Consider the following 27486-nt stretch of genomic DNA (forward strand, 5'->3'; position numbering starts at 1 on the left):
GAATACCACCAATAAAATAGGGAAAAAGTTTCGAACAAAAAATGTATGGCGCACTTTTTGATTGGTCCAGCGGATGCTGAGCTACACTCAAAAATAATTTGGAAAAATTTTAAAAAAATTAAATTCGCTAGATAATCTTTTGGAAATACGGCTATAGTGATTAGAAGAAAGTTCTGAACAAAAAATGTATGGCGCACTTTTTGATTGGTCCAGCGGATGCTGAGCTACGCCATGAAACAAATTTGGAAAAATTTTCGAAAAATTAAATTTGCGAGATAATCGTTCGGGAATACCGCCAAAGTCTTTAGCAAAAAGTAGCGAACAAAAAATGTATAGAGCACTTTTTGATTGGTCCAGCGGATGCTGAGCTACGCCATAAAACAAATTTGGAAAATATTTAGAAAAATTAAATTTGCGAGATAATCGTTCGGGAATACCGCCAAAGTCTTTAGCAAAAAGTAGCGAACAAAAAATGTATAGAGCACTTTTTGATTGGTCCAGTGGATGCTGAGCTACGCCATAAATCAAATTTGGAAAATATTTAGAAAAATTAAATTTGCGAGATAATCGTTCGGGAATACCGCCATAGTGATTAGAAGAAAGTTCTGAACAAAAAATGTATGGCGCCCTTTTTTATTGGTCCAGCGGATGCTGAGCTACAATCAAAAATATTTTGGAAAAATTTTCCAAAAATTAAATTTGAGAGATAATCGTTCGGGAATACCGCCAAAGTCTTTAGCAAAAAGTAGCGAACAAAAAATGTATAGAGCACTTTTTGATTGGTCCAGCGGATGCTGAGCTACGCCATAAAACAAATTTGGAAAATATTTAGAAAAATTAAATTTGCGAGATAATTGTTCGGGAATACCGCCATAGTGATTAGAAGAAAGTTCTGAACAAAAAATGTATGGCGCACTTTTTGATTGGTCCAGCGGATGCTGAGCTACGCCATGAAACAAATTTGGAAAAATTTTCGAAAAATTAAATTTGCAAGATAATCGTTCAGGAATACCGCCAAAGTCTTTAGCAAAAAGTAGCGAACAAAAAATGTATAGAGCACTTTTTGATTGGTCCAGCGGATGCTGAGCTACGCCATAAAACAAATTTGGAAAATATTTAGAAAAATTAAATTTGCGAGATAATCGTTCGGGAATACCGCCATAGTGATTAGAAGAAAGTTCTGAACAAAAAATGTATGGCGCCCTTTTTGATTGGTCCAGTGGATGCTGAGCTACACTCAAAAATATTTTGGAAAAATTTTCCAAAAATTAAATTTGAGAGATAATCGTTCGGGAATACCGCCAAAGTCTTTAGCAAAAAGTAGCGAACAGAAAATGTATGTCGCACTTTTTAATTGGTCCAGCGGATGCTGAGCTACACTAGAAAACAAATTTGGAAAAAATTTAGAAAAATTAAATTTGCAAGATAATCGCTCCGGAATACCACCAATAAAATAGGGAAAAAGTTTCGAACAAAAAATGTATGGCGCACTTTTTGATTGGTCCAGCGGATGCTGTGCTACACTCAAAAATAATTTGGAAAAATTTAAAAAAAATTAAATTCGCTAGATAATCTTTTGGAAATACGGCTATAGTGATAAGAAGAAAGTTCTGAACAAAAAATGTATGGCGCACTTTTTGATTGGTCCAGCGGATGCTGAGCTACGCCATGAAACAAATTTGGAAAAATTTTCGAAAAACTAAATTTGCGAGATAATCGTTCGGGAATACCGCCAAAGTCTTTAGCAAAAATTAGCGAACAAAAAATGTATAGAGCACTTTTTGATTGGTCCAGCGGATGCTGAGCTACGCCATAAAACAAATTTGGAAAATATTTAGAAAAATTAAATTTGCGAGATAATCGTTCGGGAATACCGCCAAAGTCTTTAGCAAAAAGTAGCGAACAAAAAATGTATAGAGCACTTTTTGATTGGTCCAGCGGATGCTGAGCTACGCCATAAAACAAATTTGGAAAATATTTAGAAAAATTAAATTTGCGAGATAATCGTTCGGGAATACCGCCATAGTGATTAGAAGAAAGTTCTGAACAAAAAATGTATGGCGCCCTTTTTGATTGGTCCAGCGGATGCTGAGCTACACTCAAAAATATTTTGGAAAAATTTTCCAAAAATTAAATTTGAGAGATAATCGTTCGGGAATACCGCCAAAGTCTTTAGCAAAAAGTAGCGAACAGAAAATGTATGTCGCACTTTTTGATTGGTCCAGCGGATGCTGAGCTACACTAGAAAACAAATTTGGAAAAAATTTAGAAAAATTAAATTTGCAAGATAATCGCTCCGGAATACCACCAATAAAATAGGGAAAAAGTTCTGAACAAAAAATGTATGGCGCACTTTTTGATTGGTCCAGCGGATGCTGAGCTACGCCATAAAACAAATTTGGAAAATATTTAGAAAAATTAAATTTGCGAGATAATCGTTCGGGAATACCGCCAAAGTCTTTAGAAAAAGTAGCGAACAAAAAATGTATAGAGCACTTTTTGATTGGTCCAGCGGATGCTGAGCTACGCCATAAATCAAATTTGGAAAATATTTAGAAAAATTAAATTTGCGAGATAATCGTTCGGGAATACCGCCATAGTGATTAGAAGAAAGTTCTGAACAAAAAATGTATGGCGCCCTTTTTGATTGGTCCAGCGGATGCTGAGCTACACTCAAAAATATTTTGGAAAAATTTTCCAAAAATTAAATTTGAGAGATAATCGTTCGGGAATACCGCCAAAGTCTTTAGCAAAAAGTAGCGAACAGAAAATGTATGTCGCACTTTTTGATTGGTCCAGCGGATGCTGAGCTACACTAGAAAACAAATTTGGAAAAAATTTAGAAAAATTAAATTTGCAAGATAATCGCTCCGGAATACCACCAATAAAATAGGGAAAAAGTTTCGAACAAAAAATGTATGGCGCACTTTTTGATTGGTCCAGCGGATGCTGAGCTACACTCAAAAATAATTTGGAAAAATTTTAAAAAAATTAAATTCGCTAGATAATCTTTTGGAAATACGGCTATAGTGATTAGAAGAAAGTTCTGAACAAAAAATGTATGGCGCACTTTTTGATTGGTCCAGCGGATGCTGAGCTACGCCATGAAACAAATTTGGAAAAATTTTCGAAAAATTAAATTTGCGAGATAATCGTTCGGGAATACCGCCAAAGTCTTTAGCAAAAAGTAGCGAACAAAAAATGTATAGAGCACTTTTTGATTGGTCCAGCGGATGCTGAGCTACGCCATAAAACAAATTTGGAAAATATTTAGAAAAATTAAATTTGCGAGATAATCGTTCGGGAATACCGCCAAAGTCTTTAGCAAAAAGTAGCGAACAAAAAATGTATAGAGCACTTTTTGATTGGTCCAGTGGATGCTGAGCTACGCCATAAATCAAATTTGGAAAATATTTAGAAAAATTAAATTTGCGAGATAATCGTTCGGGAATACCGCCATAGTGATTAGAAGAAAGTTCTGAACAAAAAATGTATGGCGCCCTTTTTTATTGGTCCAGCGGATGCTGAGCTACAATCAAAAATATTTTGGAAAAATTTTCCAAAAATTAAATTTGAGAGATAATCGTTCGGGAATACCGCCAAAGTCTTTAGCAAAAAGTAGCGAACAAAAAATGTATAGAGCACTTTTTGATTGGTCCAGCGGATGCTGAGCTACGCCATAAAACAAATTTGGAAAATATTTAGAAAAATTAAATTTGCGAGATAATTGTTCGGGAATACCGCCATAGTGATTAGAAGAAAGTTCTGAACAAAAAATGTATGGCGCACTTTTTGATTGGTCCAGCGGATGCTGAGCTACGCCATGAAACAAATTTGGAAAAATTTTCGAAAAATTAAATTTGCAAGATAATCGTTCAGAAATACCGCCAAAGTCTTTAGCAAAAAGTAGCGAACAAAAAATGTATAGAGCACTTTTTGATTGGTCCAGCGGATGCTGAGCTACGCCATAAAACAAATTTGGAAAATATTTAGAAAAATTAAATTTGCGAGATAATCGTTCGGGAATACCGCCATAGTGATTAGAAGAAAGTTCTGAACAAAAAATGTATGGCGCCCTTTTTGATTGGTCCAGCGGATGCTGAGCTACACTCAAAAATATTTTGGAAAAATTTTCCAAAAATTAAATTTGAGAGATAATCGTTCGGGAATACCGCCAAAGTCTTTAGCAAAAAGTAGCGAACAGAAAATGTATGTCGCACTTTTTGATTGGTCCAGCGGATGCTGAGCTACACTAGAAAACAAATTTGGAAAAAATTTAGAAAAATTAAATTTGCAAGATAATCGCTCCGGAATACCACCAATAAAATAGGGAAAAAGTTTCGAACAAAAAATGTATGGCGCACTTTTTGATTGGTCCAGCGGATGCTGAGCTACGCCATGAAACAAATTTGGAAAAATTTTCGAAAAATTAAATTTGCGAGATAATCGTTCGGGAATACCGCCAAAGTCTTTAGCAAAAAGTAGCGAACAAAAAATGTATAGAGCACTTTTTGATTGGTCCAGCGGATGCTGAGCTACGCCATAAAACAAATTTGGAAAATATTTAGAAAAATTAAATTTGCGAGATAATCGTTCGGGAATACCGCCATAGTGATTAGAAGAAAGTTCTGAACAAAAAATGTATGGCGCACTTTTTGATTGGTCCAGCGGATGCTGAGCTACGCCATGAAACAAATTTGGAAAAATTTTCGAAAAATTAAATTTGCGAGATAATCGTTCAGGAATACCGCCAAAGTCTTTAGCAAAAAGTAGCGAACAAAAAATGTATAGAGCACTTTTTGATTGGTCCAGCGGATGCTGAGCTACGCCATAAAACAAATTTGGAAAATATTTAGAAAAATTAAATTTGCGAGATAATCGTTCGGGAATACCGCCATAGTGATTAGAAGAAAGTTCTGAACAAAAAATGTATGGCGCCCTTTTTGATTGGTCCAGCGGATGCTGAGCTACACTCAAAAATATTTTGGAAAAATTTTCCAAAAATTAAATTTGAGAGATAATCCTTCGGGAATACCGCCAAAGTCTTTAGCAAAAAGTAGCGAACAGAAAATGTATGTCGCACTTTTTGATTGGTCCAGCGGATGCTGAGCTACACTAGAAAACAAATTTGGAAAAAATTTAGAAAAATTAAATTTGCAAGATAATCGCTCCGGAATACCACCAATAAAATAGGGAAAAAGTTTCGAACAAAAAATGTATGGCGCACTTTTTGATTGGTCCAGCGGATGCTGAGCTACGCCATGAAACAAATTTGGAAAAATTTTCGAAAAATTAAATTTGCGAGATAATCGTTCGGGAATACCGCCAAAGTCTTTAGCAAAAAGTAGCGAACAAAAAATGTATAGAGCACTTTTTGATTGGTCCAGCGGATGCTGAGCTACGCCATAAAACAAATTTGGAAAATATTTAGAAAAATTAAATTTGCGAGATAATCGTTCGGGAATACCGCCAAAGTCTTTAGCAAAAAGTAGCGAACAAAAAATGTATAGAGCACTTTTTGATTGGTCCAGTGGATGCTGAGCTACGCCATAAATCAAATTTGGAAAATATTTAGAAAAATTAAATTTGCGAGATAATCGTTCGGGAATACCGCCATAGTGATTAGAAGAAAGTTCTGAACAAAAAATGTATGGCGCCCTTTTTGATTGGTCCAGCGGATGCTGAGCTACACTCAAAAATATTTTGGAAAAATTTTCCAAAAATTAAATTTGAGAGATAATCGTTCGGGAATACCGCCAAAGTCTTTAGCAAAAAGTAGCGAACAAAAAATGTATAGAGCACTTTTTGATTGGTCCAGCGGATGCTGAGCTACACTCAAAAATATTTTGGAAAAATTTTCCAAAAATTAAATTTGAGAGATAATCGTTCGGGAATACCGCCAAAGTCTTTAGCAAAAAGTAGCGAACAGAAAATGTATGTCGCACTTTTTGATTGGTCCAGCGGATGCTGAGCTACACTAGAAAACAAATTTGGAAAAAATTTAGAAAAATTAAATTTGCAAGATAATCGCTCCGGAATACCACCAATAAAATAGGGAAAAAGTTTCGAACAAAAAATGTATGGCGCACTTTTTGATTGGTCCAGCGGATGCTGTGCTACACTCAAAAATAATTTGGAAAAATTTTAAAAAAATTAAATTCGCTAGATAATCTTTTGGAAATACGGCTATAGTGATTAGAAGAAAGTTCTGAACAAAAAATGTATGGCGCACTTTTTGATTGGTCCAGCGGATGCTGAGCTACGCCATGAAACAAATTTGGAAAAATTTTCGAAAAACTAAATTTGCGAGATAATCGTTCGGGAATACCGCCAAAGTCTTTAGCAAAAAGTAGCGAACAAAAAATGTATAGAGCACTTTTTGATTGGTCCAGCGGATGCTGAGCTACGCCATAAAACAAATTTGGAAAATATTTAGAAAAATTAAATTTGCGAGATAATCGTTCGGGAATACCGCCATAGTGATTAGAAGAAAGTTCTGAACAAAAAATGTATGGCGCACTTTTTGATTGGTCCAGCGGATGCTGAGCTACGCCATGAAACAAATTTGGAAAAATTTTCGAAAAATTAAATTTGCGAGATAATCGTTCAGGAATACCGCCAAAGTCTTTAGCAAAAAGTAGCGAACAAAAAATGTATAGAGCACTTTTTGATTGGTCCAGCGGATGCTGAGCTACGCCATAAAACAAATTTGGAAAATATTTAGAAAAATTAAATTTGCGAGATAATCGTTCGGGAATACCGCCATAGTGATTAGAAGAAAGTTCTGAACAAAAAATGTATGGCGCCCATTTTGATTGGTCCAGCGGATGCTGAGCTACACTCAAAAATATTTTGGAAAAATTTTCCAAAAATTAAATTTGAGAGATAATCGTTCGGGAATACCGCCAAAGTCTTTAGCAAAAAGTAGCGAACAGAAAATGTATGTCGCACTTTTTGATTGGTCCAGCGGATGCTGAGCTACACTAGAAAACAAATTTGGAAAAAATTTAGAAAAATTAAATTTGCAAGATAATCGCTCCGGAATACCACCAATAAAATAGGGAAAAAGTTTCGAACAAAAAATGTATGGCGCACTTTTTGATTGGTCCAGCGGATGCTGAGCTACGCCATGAAACAAATTTGGAAAAATTTTCGAAAAATTAAATTTGCGAGATAATCGTTCGGGAATACCGCCAAAGTCTTTAGCAAAAAGTAGCGAACAAAAAATGTATAGAGCACTTTTTGATTGGTTCAGCGGATGCTGAGCTACGCCATAAAACAAATTTGGAAAATATTTAGAAAAATTAAATTTGCGAGATAATCGTTCGGGAATACCGCCATAGTGATTAGAAGAAAGTTCTGAACAAAAAATGTATGGCGCACTTTTTGATTGGTCCAGCGGATGCTGAGCTACGCCATGAAACAAATTTGGAAAAATTTTCGAAAAATTAAATTTGCGAGATAATCGTTCAGGAATACCGCCAAAGTCTTTAGCAAAAAGTAGCGAACAAAAAATGTATAGAGCACTTTTTGATTGGTCCAGCGGATGCTGAGCTACGCCATAAAACAAATTTGGAAAATATTTAGAAAAATTAAATTTGCGAGATAATCGTTCGGGAATACCGCCATAGTGATTAGAAGAAAGTTCTGAACAAAAAATGTATGGCGCCCTTTTTGATTGGTCCAGCGGATGCTGAGCTACACTCAAAAATATTTTGGAAAAATTTTCCAAAAATTAAATTTGAGAGATAATCGTTCGGGAATACCGCCAAAGTCTTTAGCAAAAAGTAGCGAACAGAAAATGTATGTCGCACTTTTTGATTGGTCCAGCGGATGCTGAGCTACACTAGAAAACAAATTTGGAAAAAATTTAGAAAAATTAAATTTGCAAGATAATCGCTCCGGAATACCACCAATAAAATAGGGAAAAAGTTTCGAACAAAAAATGTATGGCGCACTTTTTGATTGGTCCAGCGGATGCTGAGCTACGCCATGAAACAAATTTGGAAAAATTTTCGAAAAATTAAATTTGCGAGATAATCGTTCGGGAATACCGCCAAAGTCTTTAGCAAAAAGTAGCGAACAAAAAATGTATAGAGCACTTTTTGATTGGTCCAGCGGATGCTGAGCTACGCCATAAAACAAATTTGGAAAATATTTAGAAAATTTAAATTTGCGAGATAATCGTTCGGGAATACCGCCATAGTGATTAGAAGAAAGTTCTGAACAAAAAATGTATGGCGCCCTTTTTGATTGGTCCAGCGGATGCTGAGCTACACTCAAAAATATTTTGGAAAAATTTTCCAAAAATTAAATTTGAGAGATAATCGTTCGGGAATACCGCCAAAGTCTTTAGCAAAAAGTAGCGAACAGAAAATGTATGTCGCACTTTTTGATTGGTCCAGCGGATGCTGAGCTACACTAGAAAACAAATTTGGAAAAAATTTAGAAAAATTAAATTTGCAAGATAATCGCTCCGGAATACCACCAATAAAATAGGGAAAAAGTTTCGAACAAAAAATGTATGGCGCACTTTTTGATTGGTCCAGCGGATGCTGTGCTACACTCAAAAATAATTTGGAAAAATTTAAAAAAAATTAAATTCGCTAGATAATCTTTTGGAAATACGGCTATAGTGATTAGAAGAAAGTTCTGAACAAAAAATGTATGGCGCACTTTTTGATTGGTCCAGCGGATGCTGAGCTACGCCATGAAACAAATTTGGAAAATATTTAGAGAAATTAAATTTGCGAGATAATCGTTCGGGAATACCGCCAAAGTCTTTAGCAAAAAGTAGCGAACAAAAAATGTATAGAGCACTTTTTGATTGGTCCAGCGGATGCTGAGCTACGCCATAAATCAAATTTGGAAAATATTTAGAAAAATTAAATTTGCGAGATAATCGTTCGGGAATACCGCCAAAGTCGTTAGCAAAAAGTAGCGAACAGAAAATGTATGGCGCACTTTTTGATTGGTCCAGCGGATGCTGAGCTACACTCAAAAATAATTTGGAAAAATGTTCAAAAAATTAAATTTGCAGGATAATCGTTCGGGAATACCGCCAAAGTGATTAGGAGAAAGTTCTGAACAAAAAATGTATGGCGCACTTTTTGATTGGTCCAGCGGATGCTGATCTACACTCAAAAATATTTTGGAAAAATTTTCGAAAAATTAAATTTGCGAGATAATCGTTCGGGAATACCGCCAAAGTTTTTAGTAAAAAGTACCGAACAAAAAATGTATGGCGCACTTTTTGATTGGTCCAGCGGATGCTGATCTACATTTAAAAATATTTTGGAAAAATTTTCGAAAAATAAAATTCGCGAGATAATTGTTCGGGAATACCGCGAAAGTATTTACAAGAAAGTTCTGAACAAAAAATGTATGGCTTACTTTTTGATTGGTCCAGCGGATGCTGATCTACACTCAAAAATATTTTGGAAAAATTTTCGAAAAATAAAATTCGCGAGATAATTGTTCGGGAATACCGCGAAAGTATTTACAAGAAAGTTCTGAACAAAAAATGTATGGCTTACTTTTTGAATGGTCCAACGGATGCTGAGCTAGTTCAAAATGAAGTTTGTGTTTTTTCTCTTAACATAGGTTTGTTTCTTGTTTATCAAATGTTCCTGACTTTATAATTTTTTGGATAAATATGTGTTTTTAAAAATTTTTTAATTTTGTTTAAATTATGAAACAATAATTTTTTTAAGAATATAACCTTGTCGAGTTTAACATTTTTATCACTTATGAAAAAATATACTCTCTTAACTTTTTATTTTTGATTTGATTTTATTATATAAAAATCGAGTATTGGAATAGAATTTTCATTTTGTTTATTTTTAAAAATATAGAAATTACACTACCGAGAGCACGTTTAAACAGGTCAATACACGGATTGCAACTAATTGAATTTTAATTGGTATTTTCTGTTTACATTGTTTATGTCCTTCAGCAGAAGGGTTCATTTTATATTCCAATGAACAAGGGATGCAGGTATAAACTAATTTTAAAATTGTACTTTAAATAATTTATTCGTTCTATTTAAACTGTTTGGAAATTTTTAATTTAAAAAATATTATTTTACCGGTTTGAAGAACTTTTTTATTTTTATTTGATATTCAATTAATGTGGAAATTTAATGATATGTTTTTTAAAAATAAAAAAGTAAGAAACAATTTGCTAAAAAAATTCATTTATTTAAATACTTCGAGTGAAGCGCAATTATAGGATTTGTACAGAGCAAAACAATTTATACAAAATGAAATCTAAGTATCATCTATTATATATACCTATGCGCATATACATATAAATATGAGATTGTGGCATATAACATTTTAAATGCAATTTGAAAATAGGCATTTTGTTAATATTTCATACATTGTCAACAGAAGTAAGTCAACGCTAAATAAATAATTTTTTGCGCCTAATTTCTTTAATACAATATATAAAGACATTCTATACACGAAACGTTGTTACTTCTGTTAAAGTAGAAACATTTCAATAATTGTTTTAAAGAAATTTAGAAAAAATTAAATCTTTAACAAGTTTTTTTTACGGAATATGCAAATTGTTTTTATTTTAGGCTAATTAAGAAAAGATAAAAACTAGTTTTTCATATCAAGGAAAAAACTAAATTGCCCTTAAACATTGAAATTAGAAAAAAATATGTAATTTTACAGTTATAACGGTCTTGAAATGTTTAATTTAAATAAACCACGATCTAATTAATCAGTTCTCTCATGGTTTTTGTTTGTGATAAGACGATTTTAAAATGTTCAAACAAGAACGATTAATTACTCAGCCGTCTTAATTTTTAATTACATTAATTACGATACTGTACAAACAACAGCTAAACTTGTTCACAATGAAAAATCGTCTCATCCTTCACAATGGTCTAGGTTTTGATTATTAGAAATTTACCTTTCATTTTATTTACAAAATCTACTTAATCCTAAAACATTGTTTAAAGCGAATCTTTAATTTATTATTTACAGCAATACGCCTTATTTAATACTTCTATATTTTTTCATATTTTACAAAAGAAATTTTTTTAATAGTCCAGTCTCCTGAGGATAAAACAAATAATTTCTATAAATTTCCTGAAACGCTTATTCTATCACTTGGCAATTAGCGCGTCTCAATTTTAATCTAAACAAAAATCTACATATTCCTTCTAATTTACAAATTTTTCATGAAAGAGAATTTTATACTCTCTTTATTATGATGTGTATACTTGAGGTCTCTCATTCTCTCTCCCTCTAGCTAAAAACAATTTATCACATATTAATTTACTTAAAATTTACCTCTCTACAAAATGAGTCGTAAAGCAAAGCTGGCAGTATCAATCACGTGGTTCCATACTTGGTTTTAAGAACAAAAATTAATTGTTGAAATTTAAGTTTTTTTCATAGTATTTTCTACTTTTTTCGCAGTAGGTACAAAGTTATGAAAAATGTTTAACCCTATAGTTAGTTAATTTGGCATTATAATTTTTTTAGCCAGCTCTGCGCGAAGGATTCAGTCACTCGATTAAGAAAGCAAGAAATTAGATAACCTATTAGATTCTAAGCTCCGCATCAGTGACTGGAATCCCCCTGGGATGACCTTGACTATTTCTTTGCGTCGTGGGTGGCACTAGAGGACTGATGCTGGGACTCCTTGTCGCCAATGGTGACAAGGAGGGCGAGAAACTAGGACTCAACGCTGCCGAGGGAAATGTTGATGCATCGTGACTAATGGGCGATCTTGGTAAGATTCCTCTCGCTAAAGCAGGAGCTGCAAGTGATCGCGGAGCAACGGACGTAAGTAGAGGTGGCGGTGGGGCTTTATGTACAGATTTCGCTTTTCCACTATTGCTAGAATTGCCACTTTGAACACTCGCAGCGTCATCTTTCAGTCTTGCAATTTCACTAAAAACATGAGCAAGCGGTTGATACTGAGGACCCCAATCCAGCAGGTAGTCCCAGTTATAAGAGCCCGTTAGTTCCTCTTCGCTGTGAACTATTGAGCTTAACGATCCATTCATTGATGGTCCACTGCCCGGTACTTCCAGGCCCGAAGTTGGTCGACTTGGATCGCCAATTTTCCCATAGATTAAGGTAGCAATATCTGCTTCAGTGGCTGTTTCATCCTCAAAAAGATGTAAACTATCTAAAGGAAGTGCTTCTGGAGGTCTTCTTGGTGTTCCAGTTGGAGGGTCCACTATTCCCAATCTAGCCAGATATTCCTGAGTGTTATGAACTGATAAATCACTGGCAGAATCACCATGTGTTTGTCCTTCGTTAATCATTCGAATTTCCTCGTCTTCTCCATCGTCTTCGGCGGATCCCCGCCCAGAAGACCCTGACTGATCACTTCCCGAGAGTTCTGACGTTGCCTGTTGTTGACCTGATTGTCCAGACGTACCATAAGATGGAATTTCATCATATTTAGGAGGAGCGAACTGACAAGATGTTCTTTCTCCCCTAACTCCATCTGTGACCGAACAGGAATTACCCGAATTTCCAACTCCGGCGACACTTCTAATTGGAATTGTGTCAAAAGCACTAGGATCAACATAACTATTTGAAGCGGCTGCATTACTGTCTCCATTTAATCCAGGTTTCGTGCCAGGCTTTTTGTGTCGGCGATTTCTGATATGAAGATAAAGGAATATGGATCCAAAAGCAAGAACAAGCAATAACAAAGCGATCAAGAGTCCTAATGCCCAGTCGGCCAATCCATTAGATGTTGCTACAGCCATATTGGTACTAATATTCGAAGGAGTGCTTAGCGACGTTGCTCCACGCGATAGAATAAAATCGTCATTATCTACAACAGTGACTTCCACAACAGTCATGTTTGATAATGATCCCTGTCTACCAGAACTGGCACTGACGACCAATCTAGAAGATCCTTCAACTTCTATATTCGAATGTATCAGTTTCTGCTTAACAATTAGTGCTCCAGTTGTTCGATTCAATTTAAAGTAAGGATGTTGCGATGTCAGTTGATAAACAACACGTCCGTCAGGTCCCTTATCTCTGTCAGTTGCCGTCACATATCCAATAACAGTACCAGGCAAAATTTGCGCTCCGCTCCTAATTCCAAATCTATACATTCTCTCGGTAAATTGAGGATAAAATTCATCTCTAGAATCAATTTCAACACGAACGCGAACAGTTGCGATTCTACCTCCAGCATCAGTGGCTCTCAAAGCAAAAGCATAACGATTTCGTTGCTCATAATCAAAAACAGCTCTTGTTGTAACCGCTCCCGATTTTGCATCAACCGAAAAAAGTCTCCAACTATCATCAATGTCCGAAAATCCAGTGGCTGCTGCTGACATAATGGAATAATTTAAAGTTCCAAAAATTCCACGATCCAAGTCTGAGGCTCGCGCTGAAAATACAGTTGTACCAATTGGTTCATTTTCACCGACAAACTCAAGATACTCCGATACAGGAAATTTCGGAGAATTATCATTGACATCCTCAAGATGAATTCTAATACGAGCCAATGCGCAAAGTGGAGTAATTAAATCACTGTCACATGCCATCACAACAAGATTATGAAATTCCGAAGCCAAATCGCAATCCAATGTATTGTTTACTTGCAACGATCCTGAACTATTATCAATTCTGAAAAGACCTAAATCATTTCCAGAAGTAATATTATAGACAAGAGTTGCCGCGGGACTTCCAACAAGATCGTCATCTTTGGCTTTTAGAGTCGCAATTATCGTGCCAATAATTGTGTCCTCTCTTATTGAAACCTGATGGAGTTCTTCTAAAAATCTTGGATAATTATCATTGATGTCTTCAACTGTTATCACCACTGTAACTGGATCATCACCAACAAGTGATCCAGTTGTTGAATTCTCATCCTTTGGTCCCAATCGCAGAACATATCTTTCTTTTCTCTCTCGATCTAAATTTTTCGCCAACACCAATGTACCTCTTGATATTTCAAACATTCCATTTTCATCACCTGCAATTATATCACCGTCCAATAAATCAACTTCCGCTAATGTCATTAGAGCAGTGCCTCTTGATGCATTTTCCTTAATTGTCAACTTATAATCTCTACCAGGTAAGGCTCTCTTCAAACTTCCCAATCTCACAACCACTGAACAAACACCCATCAGAGTTGGTTTTCCAGAATCTTCAGCGACGACAATAAGTTCCACTTCCTTGGGCAGGGGTTTTGGTATCGCTGTTCTGTTCACAGTAATTCCACCACTTATCGGATGCACCGTGAATCCTTTCTTCAGATGCATGAGTCGGTAACGGATTCGTGAATTATCTTCAGTGAGATCGTCGTCTGTTGCATTCACAGCCAAAATCTCTTGCAACTCAGTGTGTTCTTCTGTAACAGAAAAAAAATCCATGAATTGTCATGAAAATTGAACTTAACAGATTAAAAATTATTTGAAAAAAAACAATATTCAACATTAAGTTGAAAGTATAAAATAAATGACCAAATATATAAATCGAAAGAGAAGTTTGAATGAGATACAAGAAATAAAAATGGCACCGATGCGTTTCAAATCGCAAGATAACTTGGCATTAATGTGCCAGAATGTTTCATCCAAGAGTTTGAAATAAACTTTTTTTTTCAGAAGAGATGTTGTATAATTGCGAGGTGCGTATGATCGTCTCTTGTGAATATACATTTAAGCATCTCGACATCTCGCCAAAATGAATTTTTATTACAAGTATCGTGCACATCATTCCAAACTCTCTTGTCCCTTTTTCTTTAATCCTCCTTTCTTCGAATCGTACTTTTTCATCGCTTTGAACTTTAAAATTTATTTTGAAATAATTTTTTTCTGATGAAGAAAGAAAGAAAGAAAGTGAAATATTTTGGGAATTTTTGAAACATAAAGAAAAGACTTTTTCGAGTCTGTCTGTCTGTCTCTCTCTCTCTCTCTCTCTCTCTCATCCAATTTCAATACTCTAGTGGATTGTTGCCCTTTTCCATGAAGAACAAAGTATTGGGAATCGTGATACTTATGTAAGCGAGGGAAGATGCAAATTCGCAAGCTCGTTGTCCTCGTCCCCTGGCCACCCGCGAATGCACCATTAGGCGCGCGGCTATGTATTTTTAATAAGTTTCGAGAGCCCTCGAAAGGAGCAGCGATCCACAAGGAGGCGGCTTTTGGCTGTCTGGCAAACGTTGTCCTCACATTTATTTATGTTCGAGGCGTTCGTACCCTCCCCCATCTCCCTTCCTTTCACTCTCAATTTCTCTTTTCCCTTTTTTCAATCTTCCTCATCCTCCCGATTCTTTTTCCTTTACTTCTCTTTCTCTCTCTCTTTCTCTCCATACTTAAATTTTTCTCCCTCTCGCGGTTTATCTTGGAGTGGTGTCAATTCGAGTTTGGAAGACGGCCAACAGGACAACATGTGTCTACTAAAAACCAGTTTTTAAATGCATGTTTATTTCGCGATTGCCTCCTGCCTCTCTCCTCAGTATATGTAGACCGTTTTGACATGGTCGAAATGTGAAACGTCTTATCATTGGGAAAATATTCTCTCTTGATTTTATCATTCTAGTATATGTACACTGTTGTGACTCGGGAGATTTAAATATTTTTAAATAAATAGAAATTTTTAATTTACAGAATGCAAATTATGATTATTATCGTTACAAAATATATAAATATTTTTTAGAAACTTACCGGAGAGTGTAGCGACGTAGGTCGCTTGCAAAAATTGAGGAGCGTTGTCATTAAGATCCGTCACTCGAACTGTCAAGACAGTTGTTGCTTCATGGATACTATCACTGGCAATAACTTGCAGAACATATTCGGAACGAGTTTCGGCATCAAGAAAATTTTTTAAGACAACGCGACCGCTGTATCGATCTATGCTGAAGGGTCCCGGATCTGAAGTGTTACCAAAACGATAAGTCAAAACTGGTGAACTGTCGACATCGTTGGCGGTGATCTCCGTAATCACTGATCCAATTGGAGTACCTGGAAAAAAAAATTTATACGAACATCAGTCTCCATCCGCTATCAAATTTCACGTCTCGCGTAAGAAATGAACTTCTGAATTATGACTAAGTTATCTTGACACTCTCTCTTACATTGTATATCCCTTCACTTCATGTTAAAGATCAGTTGAAATTTGAGTCAGTGTAAAAAAAATTAGTTTTTAACTAGAGAAGATCAATTATTTTTGTACTAGCGAAAAAGGGGGAAAATGGTGACAGCGGTGGGATTTTGTTTTGTTCTAATTTTGACATTATAAATCTGCAGTAGCATTAGTTTGAAAATCGAGAATACTATCAGATATTGATCTAGTAGTTGTACCTATGTAAAAAGAAAAAAAAGAATAAACATTCTCAGGGACATCATGGAGTTATGAAGTAAGCCATAGAAAGAATGAAGGGGACTGTATGTAGTGACGTAGCTTGCTCGTAAATTTAGTCAGACCGTTAACGTCGTGTAAATCGGTTTCGAGAGCGACCTCGTCCTTGTCCTTGTACCAGGTACATGTGCACGTTAAACTAAAATGAGACCCAGGAATTGCTCAGATCAAAATCAGGAAGTACTTGCGGAATGACACATGTCCAACAGGTAATATCCTGTTTCCAGTGTATTTGTTTTTTCCTACAATGCAATAAAAATCCTATATATACTCTATTCACGCTAAACAAGATTTCCCCATTAAAATTCATGACGATCCGATAACTTTTTCTTGGGAAAAATTTAATTTAAAAATTTCTACTAACTCATTTCCTTTTTCAAAATGACCTTTGAAGTTGATCGAAAGTCTACAAAATTCGTCAGTAAAGATAAATCAGCTTTCAAATTAAACATGGAACTAATTTCAAGAATGAATCTTCCTTTAATCAATTTCAGTTTAATGTTCCGAAAGTTTCATAACTGAAAAAAATTGCATTCTTGAGATTCACGACTCATTTTTTATAAGTCTTTGAACACAAAGTATATAAGCGCGTGCAATAAGAGAAGATGAGCTATCGAGTTTGTGAGTTTCGGGTCAAAAAGTTGAAGCTTGAACCGAACAACTGGATGCTAGCAGGTATTTTGCTTTATGTGGTCGCCCACGCAGAATAAGTATTGCACCAAAACTTAATGTCCTGTGACCCTAAGTGGAAGAAAGTGGTCCGAGAGAGACGAAATGCATCTGACTGAAAAAAAGAAGAGAAGGAAAGAAGAAGAAGAAGGAGTAGGGGGCGCTCTCCAAGTATAAAGTTAAGTGGTAAAGGATTTATGCCAGCATTAAAGTCCAACTGTTCGGAACAATCTGCATAACTTAGGTGAGTACTGGCTGCTGCGGTGCTTCTTCGTCTCACTCATTCTTCTTTTTGTTTTCTTACCACTGAGAGCCCCCCATATTGTTCATCATTGACAGATACGATTCAATGGAACTTTGAGAACAGTGGCTATGTTTTAACTGAATCTCGAAAAGCAATTTAAGATTTCTTTTTATTTTAAATACAAATTGTAACTGAAATAATAATAGGACTTCTGATGTAAATGTATATCAAACAAATCAGATGGTTGGTTTAATTAATTAATCTCAGTTCAATTGCGCACAAAAAGATTTCTGTTTCTCAATTTTCCCGGAGAAAGGTTGACCTTTCGAAGATAATATTTTTAATGTGCAGCTGCTGAACTATTTATCACGAGAACACAGGGGCACGATTTTTACGCGCACAGCAATAAATCAACTTTTGCCTTTCACATATTCCATGAGCAGACTGGAGTCTTATTCTCAATCTTATGGATCATTTTCATTTAATGTGAATCTTATTCTTAATACTAACCCTGACTAATTACATTTAATTGAACAAGCTAATAACATATTGAAAATAACTCAAAGGTAATTATATTTTCTAAAAAATATCATGAAAAAAATTACCTTCTGAGACGAAAATGACGCTTTGAGGTGTTGACGGAAATGTGGGTTGATTGTCATTGATATCAATAACTCGAACGCTGAGAGCAGTTGTACCAGTTAATTGAGGATTTCCTTGATCAGTGGCAATTATAGTTAATCGATATTGTTCCCGAATTTCACGATCTAGAACAATGTTGGTCCGCACTTCTCCGCTATTAGGTGGATTAATTGTAAAAGCATTGTCTGGATTTCCATCGACAATATGATACAAAATTCTACTATTTAAACCCTGATCGGCATCACTTACTGTAAGCTGCAATGAGAAAAAGATTAACTAATTAATAATCATTATATCCTTCTAATAAAATTACCATTTTGATTGTAGCAATTTTTTCTTCTTCTCAAGTTTTAAAAATAATATTTTACCTTCACTACAAAATCGCCTTTACTGTTGCCTTCAAGAACCGTTGCGGAATATTGATTTTGTGTGAAAATTGGTGGATTATCATTGACATCAGAAACTCTTACAATAAGTTTCGCGTAAGCTTCCAAAGGTTCTGGTCCTGTTGTTCTAGCGACCAATGTCAAAACATGTCTCGAACTTTCTCTAGGGGTTTCTTTTGTTGTTTGACTATCGAATGATCTACCCCAAGAATTAGTTGATCTTTCATTACTGATTTCAGAATTCGTTCCAATAACGCTAAGATCATTCCAAAGTTCGGCATCCAATCTCGCTGGATCATTGATACGCACCATTCCCGATTCTTCATCAATGTAAAAACTGCGAAAATCATTTCCCGTTCCTATTGAATAGGAAATTCGTTGTCTTCTTCCATCAGAACGTACGGCAGTGACTTGAAGAATTTCAGTTCCTTTAGGTGAATTTTCTTGCACAATAACTTCATAGGTGTCGTTTTGAAATTTAAGCATAGGCGTCAATTCAGCAAGATCACCAACACGAATTTTAATTAAACCCCTTGCACTGAGAGGAGGATTTCCCTTATCTCTGGCAATTACTTCCAAATGATAAGCTTTTCCATTTTCTTGTGCAAGTGATGAAGTTGCAGTAACAACTCCAGTACTAGGATGAATTCTAAATTTTGGTTTCTCATGCTCTCGAAGGAATGTGTAAACAATTTCACCATTTGCACCATGATCAGCGTCTGATGCTTTCACTCTAAGAATATTTTGTCCAGGTTGTGTATTTATTGGCACTCTTGCTTCAAATGGATATTCATCAAAAATAGGCGCATTATCATTAATGTCTGCAATATTTATTTCAACAGGGATCAATGTTCGTTTAGCGTCATTCTTTCCACCGTCGGTCGCAACCACTAGGAAATTATAGCTGCTCTGGCGCTCTCGATCCAGCGGTCTGTAAAATAAACAAAAATTAATGATACCACTTATTTTAAATTAATTACGAGGTATTTAATTACTCGCAACAGATGATAAATTGCTTTGCTGTTATTTCTAAATTTCAAAAATATAATGATCTGAATTTCCCAAATGATCTCGCAAGATATGATTATTCGAAAATTCTCGATTTAGTTTCATGATGTTATTGCTCGAATGAAGTGAGATTCTGGGAAGGCTGGTTAATATCTCGTGGGCAAGTAGCGGCAACAAGGATTCTAAAAGTAACGACAACACGAAGCCGACTTCTGTTTGCGAATCACGAAGATCCAAGGAGAGGAGAGGAGAGAAAGAAGAAGAAGTAAAGGAACGAAGGAGCCGTGGCTGGTTTTGCATATCAGGCTTTTTGCCGGCTAAAATAATGCATTGAAATGCCACATGGTGTCTCGCTGAAATGACACACGGCTGTCGCGCCGCAAAAGTTCCCCTCACCAGCGAATCCTCCACCTCCTCGTTCCTTCTTTACCGCCACCTCTTTTACTATCATCGACATCGTTCCTCTTCCCTAAGGCGGCATTATTTCTCTCGAGCGAAACGAAAACGAATCACATATACAGCGAAATGGAGATTAATAAACAAAGATTCACAAATTCCATCTCTTCATTTCTATCTGCTGAATGGACAACTGTTTCTGTTTTAATTCTCCTAAAGTGAAATTTTGACTTTTTTTTCATAAGAAGTAAAATTCCGGAAGCGGAAGAAAATGTAAATTTCTCGGTTAATATTCGCCGGCAGGAGGAGAAAAAGACAATTTCCTCTACGCGGAATCCCGTTCATACGGGTAATGCATAAGGAATTGTCTAATCGGCCCTGATGCATCGTACGGGTTGACTTTATAATTTTATGACGTTCCTACCACGCGCGCGTCCTTACTCCCCACTCTTGTTCGTTCATTTTATCGTCTTTCCTTTGCTTTTTACGATCTTCTATATATATGAACATTATATTCTCGTGATCCTAATCGGGTGGGCAATAAAGGTGGTGGTAATTAACGCCAAGATGAAATGAGCCAATGGGATAAGAAAAAGCAAAGAGGAACAGTCGTATGTACCGACGGAAATGAATGAATATCCAGTATGTTAGTCATTCATTAGAATGGAATGCGAGAAGTATAACGATAATCATCTTATAAAAAAAATGAATTTTATCCATAGTTTTTTCAGTTAAAAAATTTCTTGTTTAATTCAACTTACCCAGAGGTAGAGATGACGCCAGTCAAGTTATCAATCTTAAACAGCCACGTTGTCTCCTCAGCGATAGCGTAAGTAACCTTTCCATTATCTCCCTGATCAGGATCAAAAGCCTTAATTTGCATGACACTCGATTCAGGGGAAATATCTTCGGAAATTGTTGTAAAATATCTTCCTGGATGATATGCTGCAGATACAAATGATGAACCAAAATTTCCATATTCCTGATTTGTTTGTCGTGAACGTGAATCACTGTATTGATTTTGCAAAAAAGATGGCGCATTGTCATTAACATCTAGAACAATTACAGTTAAATTACAACGTCTCTCAAGACTTGGTCGACCTTTGTCTTTGGCAGATATTGTCAATATATATTTTGGAACGGTCTCCCTATCAAGACTGGACATTGAAAGAACACCTGTCGTTGAGTCGAGTCTAAATTTCGATCCAATGTTGCCTCCTAAAGAAAGTTTAACAGTAATTCAATTAGATTTCCATCAATTATCTAATTTGGAATTAAGAAAAACATTGCGATACTTACCAACAATACTATAGAAAATTTCACCATTTTTTCCCTCATCTATGTCAACGGCTGCAATGGTGTGAATAGCAGCAGTTTCTTGATTCTCGGGTACTTCCAATCTGTAGCAAGATCCTGATTTGAACTCAGGATTATTGTCATTCTCGTCTAGAACTTCGACCTCTAATGTTGTGAGATCAAGCAATTTAGTTGATCTTGCAAGTACTGGAACTGAATAATGGGAAATATCTTCTCGATCGAGAGGAGAGCGAAGAGTTACAACTCCACTTGACGAAATGATGAACTTATCAGAAGCCACACCTTTTGGTATGCTAAATGTAACGTTTCCTGAAAATAAAATAGTTTACATTATTGTTTAATTATTCTTTTCATTTCATTTAGGAAACATTAAATAAATCATCAAATGTAAAATCATAATTATAAATCTCATCAGATGTAACCAGGTCTCGTCGAGGAAGTCAGGAGGGATCAGACAATCAGTACCATTTTACAGTCCAAAAGGAAGAAAAAAGTTATGCCTTAACTAATTCTTTGAGTAAATAAATTTCATGTTACTGATCGAAATTACAACAATCTTTCTAGATCTGAAGTAATTGCTAGCTTGGACTTAAGATACAAACTCTAAAGTTTGTATATAATAGTCAATAAAATTGAAAAAAAGAATCATAAAAAAATGAATCTAGTCTGCAATAAATGTTTGTAAAGTGGAATGTACTGCAAATGGAAAAGGCTTAGAGCGTATAACTAACTGTGTATAATAGCGCCTACTGGTGCAAGGATGTAACGCTCGAAGGCAAACAAGAGAGGATAGCGCCTCTCTTGCTTGCTCATTCTCGTTCCACGGTTTTCTTGTCTTTTAATGCATATACGATTCTCAAATTCCACAAGACCGGCGTGTTTAGCCTGACGCTGCTTTTTTAGCGGGTTTAGAACAAAGCGTTACTCACACAAACTTGATTTCACATTGGTATATTGAATACTATTTCAATCGTGCGTTAGTATAGATCTGTGATGACGGTCCACAATGATACTTAAACATGTTCCAACGCTAGTATATGTAAGTATGGTGGTGAAGCGGTGATTTGCCTATGCGTACCGCGGCAGAACGGCGGCACGATGATATACGTGACCATTGTTTGTCTTCTCCACCTTTTCTTCCTCTTCCTCCAACCTCACCATCTTTTTCTTAGAGGCCTCTCATCCCAAAGATTCATCATCCGGTTAGAAATGCTACTTACATACTCCCGCGCCTTATTGTTCCCGACATAACAATTTTGCTACAGCTACTACTGTCTCTCAGTTACAAAATTCTTAATTACATCAGAAAAGATACCAATGGTCAAAACGTAAACGTTCATTGAAAACTTTCCCATCAGTTATAGAAAACGCTAAACTATACTGATCATCAAAGTCTAAAACTAAGACTAAGAAGAAAAAGAATTCACTAAAAGTAATAACAATTTACGAAGCAATTGAAATAGTCATTTGCACTTTGAACATCCGGTCAGGGAGAATTGAGGAAGTACAATGTACACATCTCATTTACTTTCTAGCGACTCACTCAATTTATTCCCATTTGTGACTTATATTAATGATATCTTCCAAGGTGGTCTTTTACGATAAACCGGAATGAAGATTTAGATTTGTGAATCTCTAAATAACTGGTATCGTACAATGTCATGACTTTCCGGTCCCGCATATGAGCATTACAAAAATTATTTTAAAAAATTGTCTTTTCATTGTTTTCTATATAAAATTATTCAACAAGTTCAGTTTAGATAACAGATACAGTTTCTATTTTAGGATAGCTCACTTTTCTTTTTCAAGTTTCCGCAGAGATTATCCGCAGAAAAAGAAAAAAACGTTGTTGCCATTTCTTGTAGAATTCTTTCAAGTCTAGTAAGAAGTAGGAGACAAGCGTGAGTCATTTGGCTCAATTTACTGTAATGCTCGCACGGCAGGATTCAAGGCAATTATTCGAGGTATTTTCATAGCAATTCTTTCCTATTAACCCATGCTGTGCCCACGTACACTCGTTTCAAATCTTTTGTAAAAGGCAAACTCGTTGATTCTTTTTTCCAACAATTCAAGATGCCATCATTACATTTACGAAGAGAGTGCAAACTTGGAAACAAAAAAGGAAGACGTCGAATTTTAAACTTTAGAATCTTGTTCTACAAGACTGTTTCAAGTGATTCCCCCCCCCCTCGTCCTTCCATTTTGTAAACGACTTTATAGACACTGGGTTACAAATATAAGAATCTGAATAATCTTCTTCATGATCAATAAATTTTGACGGTATAACTCAAGATTTCTGGTCGAGTTGCAAAATATATGGAAACGCGAGTCATTATCGGATTATGAGAATTGCTACCAGCCTCATTAGTAAAAACATAAGCTCAACAAATGACTTGAGTCGTCGCAAGAACATCTTATAATTTTACATTTGATTATTGTTTATGAATCATTAGATTAAACGGAAATGTAGTAGCGAGATTTTTGCATATAAAATCCGTTCATTTTAAACATTATTTACATCTTATGTGTGAAATTTTTAATCATACAATTTGTGTAGATTTTTAATTACAAGATTTCGAGATGAGATTGTCTGTTTTTTTAAATAAAAATATTCTATTCAATATTAGGACATAATTTTACCTTGATCAGCAATTGCAGAACCAGCGACATTCAAAACAGCAGAACCAATTGGCAACAGCTCGGAAACTCTTGCAATTGGATTTGATAGTAAAAGCCTTGGTGGTCCACTCGTCTGGCCAAAAGCAAGATTTAACGACAACTTCATTGTGGCTTTTCGAGGTGGAGAACCATGATCATTGGCAGTGATTTCAAGCTCAAGAGGTCGTATCATTGGTTTCAATAAAGTCACCAAACCCGAATCATAACCTACAGAAAATCGTCCTTCTTCATTACCCGAAGTGATTACATATGATACTCGACCATTGTCATCAACATCTTTGTCAACTGCGACAACGCGAGTAAGAACGGCGCCTAGAAAAAAATATTAAAAATTGATTAGAGATTGCTATAGAAATAATTTATCATCTACAAAGATTAAACTTACCAGGCAGAAGATCAGGAGTGACGGCAATTCTTGTCGTTTCCGGTGCAACAAAAACGGGATCGTTGTCATTTTGATCAAGAACGATAATTCTGGCAGTGACAGTTGAAGAAAGTTGTTCACCAGGTGGTGCTCGATCAACAGCTTCAATAATTAATGTATATTCAGCTCTTTCTTCACGATCCAAAGGTTTAGCGAGAGTTAGTGCTCCGGTCAATGAGTCCACGGCAAAACTTCCACTTGGAGGAAATTCAGCAACAAGACCATACCTTAAATCACCATTGGGACTGCTGTCCAAATCAGTGGCAGTAAGATTATAAATCGTCAAGCCAATCATTGTACGTTCTGAGACTCTCACTATGATTGGATCCTGTGGCCAACGTGGTGAATTATCATTGGCATCTTCAATAATAATCTTCACCGAAACCGCAATACTCTGCGGATTACCAATTGAAGTCGTATCCAATGCACGAATTTCCAAATGATATTCACTTGTATTTTCCCTATCAAGAGAATGAGCTACGACTAATTGACCGGAACTACGATCAACGTCAAATGCCGGATAATCAGTGATTGGAGTTAAAGAATTAAGATTGTATGCCACTCGACCCGCTGGTCCTGCTCCTGAAACGGAGCCAACAGCACTACCAATAGTTGCGTCCTCCTTTACCTGAAATTATGTTTTTCAAACTAGATCTTTACAACATCCTGTAATTATTGGTTTATTATAGAGTTGTTTATTCCTAAACTACAAAGTAGACCCTAACGACCCAACTTCCCTTTACAACTCATACTCTTTGGGTGTCCAGATGAAATCGTTTTATAACACCAAGAACCTTGTATTTTTGCATCGTCCCCTATTATCTTAATTTCGAGTAATTTACATTTCTCATACCATATCAGGTTTACGAGTCCTCGAGGGGATTAATTAGGCTAAAAATAATTCATTTTTCTCACCCCTTTCCCTAAACAACTTTATTCGAATTCGTGTCTCCAGTCTTAATTGGATCCGTTCTTTTACTTTTTTAATTACAAATAAGTTCATTACTTTAACAACTCAACTCATTTCTTTTTTCTTCAATGGAAAGTTTACGAAACATTTAGTGTCATCGTTTATTTGGTAAATCAATTAATTAAGCAGTTAATTTATTGTGTGCAATTAAATTTTGCCATTTTACTCACGTTAAAGGTGAGACTGCTGCTCGTAAATGTCGGTCGATTATCCGCCAAGGCTAGAACTTCAACTCGAAGAGCACGAACACTGTGACGAGGTGGACGCCCAGCGTCGCTTGCTCTCACTGACAATCGATAGACATTACGTTCCTCATGATCGAGAACTACTTTCGTTCTGATCATTCCAGTGATAGGATCAATGGTGAAGACATTGTAACCATCAGAGTCGCGATCTGCAAATTATTTAAAACAAAATTCTAATTTTAGCTTTCGACAAAAGAAGATGATTACAAATGCGATAAAGTAAACTTAGTATTGATAAAGAAAAAAAAACATAAATAGTACCTTTAAGAATAGTATAAGTGACTGAGGCATTTTCTCCAAGATCGGAATCCAGTGCTCGAATCCTTGCTACCTCAGTTCCGGATGGTTGCTCTTCTCGTACGCTCACAACATCACCTTGAGGATCAACAATCTCTGGAGAATTGTCGTTCACATCGAGAACAGTGACTTTTAAAGGTACTCGTGCTGCTCTCGATGGAGTACCCTGATCACGTGCTTCCAAAACCAATTCGTGAATTCCTTTCGATTCCCGATCCAGTGGCTCACGAGTTGTTACTTCACCTATTGATGTAAACATTTTTTTTTGTTTTCAAAAAGCTTATCAAAGAAATGAATCCTAGCTTTAAAAAGATTCAAAGAAGGCAATCTTTGTTTCAAAAGATTCCGGAGAGAAAAAAAAATGTTAGGAATTTTGCGGCACTAGGTTCCTTATGATGTGACTAGTCATCTAATTCTTCTTATTCTAATGAAACTGCACCTCGTTACATGGATATTGTAATCATGTCTCAAGTGTTATGTGAACACGGCCGTGAAACGAGCCTCTTGTAATTACGAGATCGATAGGAGAAAGAAAGCACAGCGTGTCTCCTTTCTTTTGCACCGGTGCAAAGCAGTTATCTCATTAACAGATAATTAACGTTTCCAGAGAGAGAAAAAAATGAAAGAAAAATTTTTCATCTCTTCAATGATTACAAAGATCTTTCAAATACCGTTAAATATATCCTTTCGAACAAAGTTGCGTGTCACTTGTATTTTTGTTTTATCCTAGTTTTTACTTTTCATCCACTTAACTATTTTCCCATTGCTGATGCAATTACAGAGGTATTCCAAGAATAAAAAAAACACTTCTACTGAGCTATTCTAATTTAATTTTCAATACTTTCCATAAAAGTAGAGAATATTGTAAAATAAACGAAATAGCATTAGCAAGTGAAGCTAATGCATTTCTCATGTAACTCAACTCTAATATTTGAAAATCTTTATCTTTGAAGAATGAAGTATCAATATAAAAATTATTATCATTATTATTATAAAAGAAGCTTTCATTTCAATTGCTCACTTTGAAACACAACTTGAAATAATCACAACAAAAGAAATATGAGGTTTTCAAGAGCACAACTTTTGTGCTGCATGTCAATCATTGGTATCCTATATATGTAAAGAATATATTTAAGAGTATTGCAACTCTCACAAGACCCTCTTTAAAGATGTTCGTGTTTGACGTTTCTTTCAAGCCAATAATTCGCCTCGACACGTAAACGAAAAAGGAAATGACACTCTATCATTTCTTATCTTGAGAATAATGCTAACCAAGTGGAAAAACTACCGTTTTAACTCAACTAAAGTGTTTGTTTTACTGTAAAATGGGAATTTTATCAGTCCTTACAAATCGGTACTTACATTTTTAAAAAAAGATTTTATTAAACTTACCAGTATCGGGATCAATGGAGAAACTGCTGTTTGCTTGGACCACTGCATATCTCAAAAGAGCATTTTTACCAAGATCAGGATCCGAAGCAGTCACCGAACCTACTAATGTACCAGATGGTAAATTCTCCAATAGTTCAAAACTATAAAATTCCTTTTCAAATTTTGGTTCATTATCATTGTCATCTAAAATTGTAATTAAAACCGATGCACTTGCAGTTGCTGCTGGTGAACCGTTGTCAATTGCAAGAACAGTGAGAGCATAACGATCTGTTGTTTCACGATCAAGATTTTGAGCTAGAAAAATCCATCCCATATTTGAACTAATACGAAATGCCGTTGAACCCTGAAGACGATAACTCAATCTTGCATTGTTTCCCGTGTCAAGATCAACTGCAGTCACTTGCAAAATCTAAAGCAAGAAGGAAGGAGACATTTTATTTTTGACTTTTTTTCATCATT

The 27486-nt window shown here is 35.6% G+C and overlaps 1 protein-coding gene across 2 annotated transcripts in view; it reads right to left on the reverse strand.

Moving 5' to 3' along the window:
• Nucleotides 1-10178: 10178 nt before the first annotated feature.
• The window catches only part of LOC127278257 (protein dachsous), a 243245-nt gene continuing 225937 nt past the window's right edge, over nt 10179-27486 (reverse strand). For both annotated transcript variants that reach the window (XM_051299871.1, XM_051299873.1), the window contains exons 6-16: nt 27028-27436; nt 25600-25878; nt 25264-25487; nt 24085-24751; nt 23661-24011; nt 21003-21329; nt 20465-20921; nt 18282-19230; nt 17877-18168; nt 15665-15961; nt 10179-14349 (exon numbers count right to left, since the gene is read on the reverse strand). In XM_051299871.1, the coding sequence (XP_051155828.1) occupies nt 11561-14349; nt 15665-15961; nt 17877-18168; nt 18282-19230; nt 20465-20921; nt 21003-21329; nt 23661-24011; nt 24085-24751; nt 25264-25487; nt 25600-25878; nt 27028-27436 (7041 nt within the window). In that variant the 3' untranslated portion in view covers nt 10179-11560. The remainder of the gene's footprint in view (nt 14350-15664; nt 15962-17876; nt 18169-18281; nt 19231-20464; nt 20922-21002; nt 21330-23660; nt 24012-24084; nt 24752-25263; nt 25488-25599; nt 25879-27027; nt 27437-27486) is intronic.

Source organism: Leptopilina boulardi, unplaced genomic scaffold (assembly GCF_019393585.1).
Source record: "Leptopilina boulardi isolate dan_hultmark-lab unplaced genomic scaffold, ZJU_Lbou_2.1 LbouV2_202, whole genome shotgun sequence".
Lineage (NCBI taxonomy): Eukaryota > Metazoa > Arthropoda > Insecta > Hymenoptera > Figitidae > Leptopilina > Leptopilina boulardi.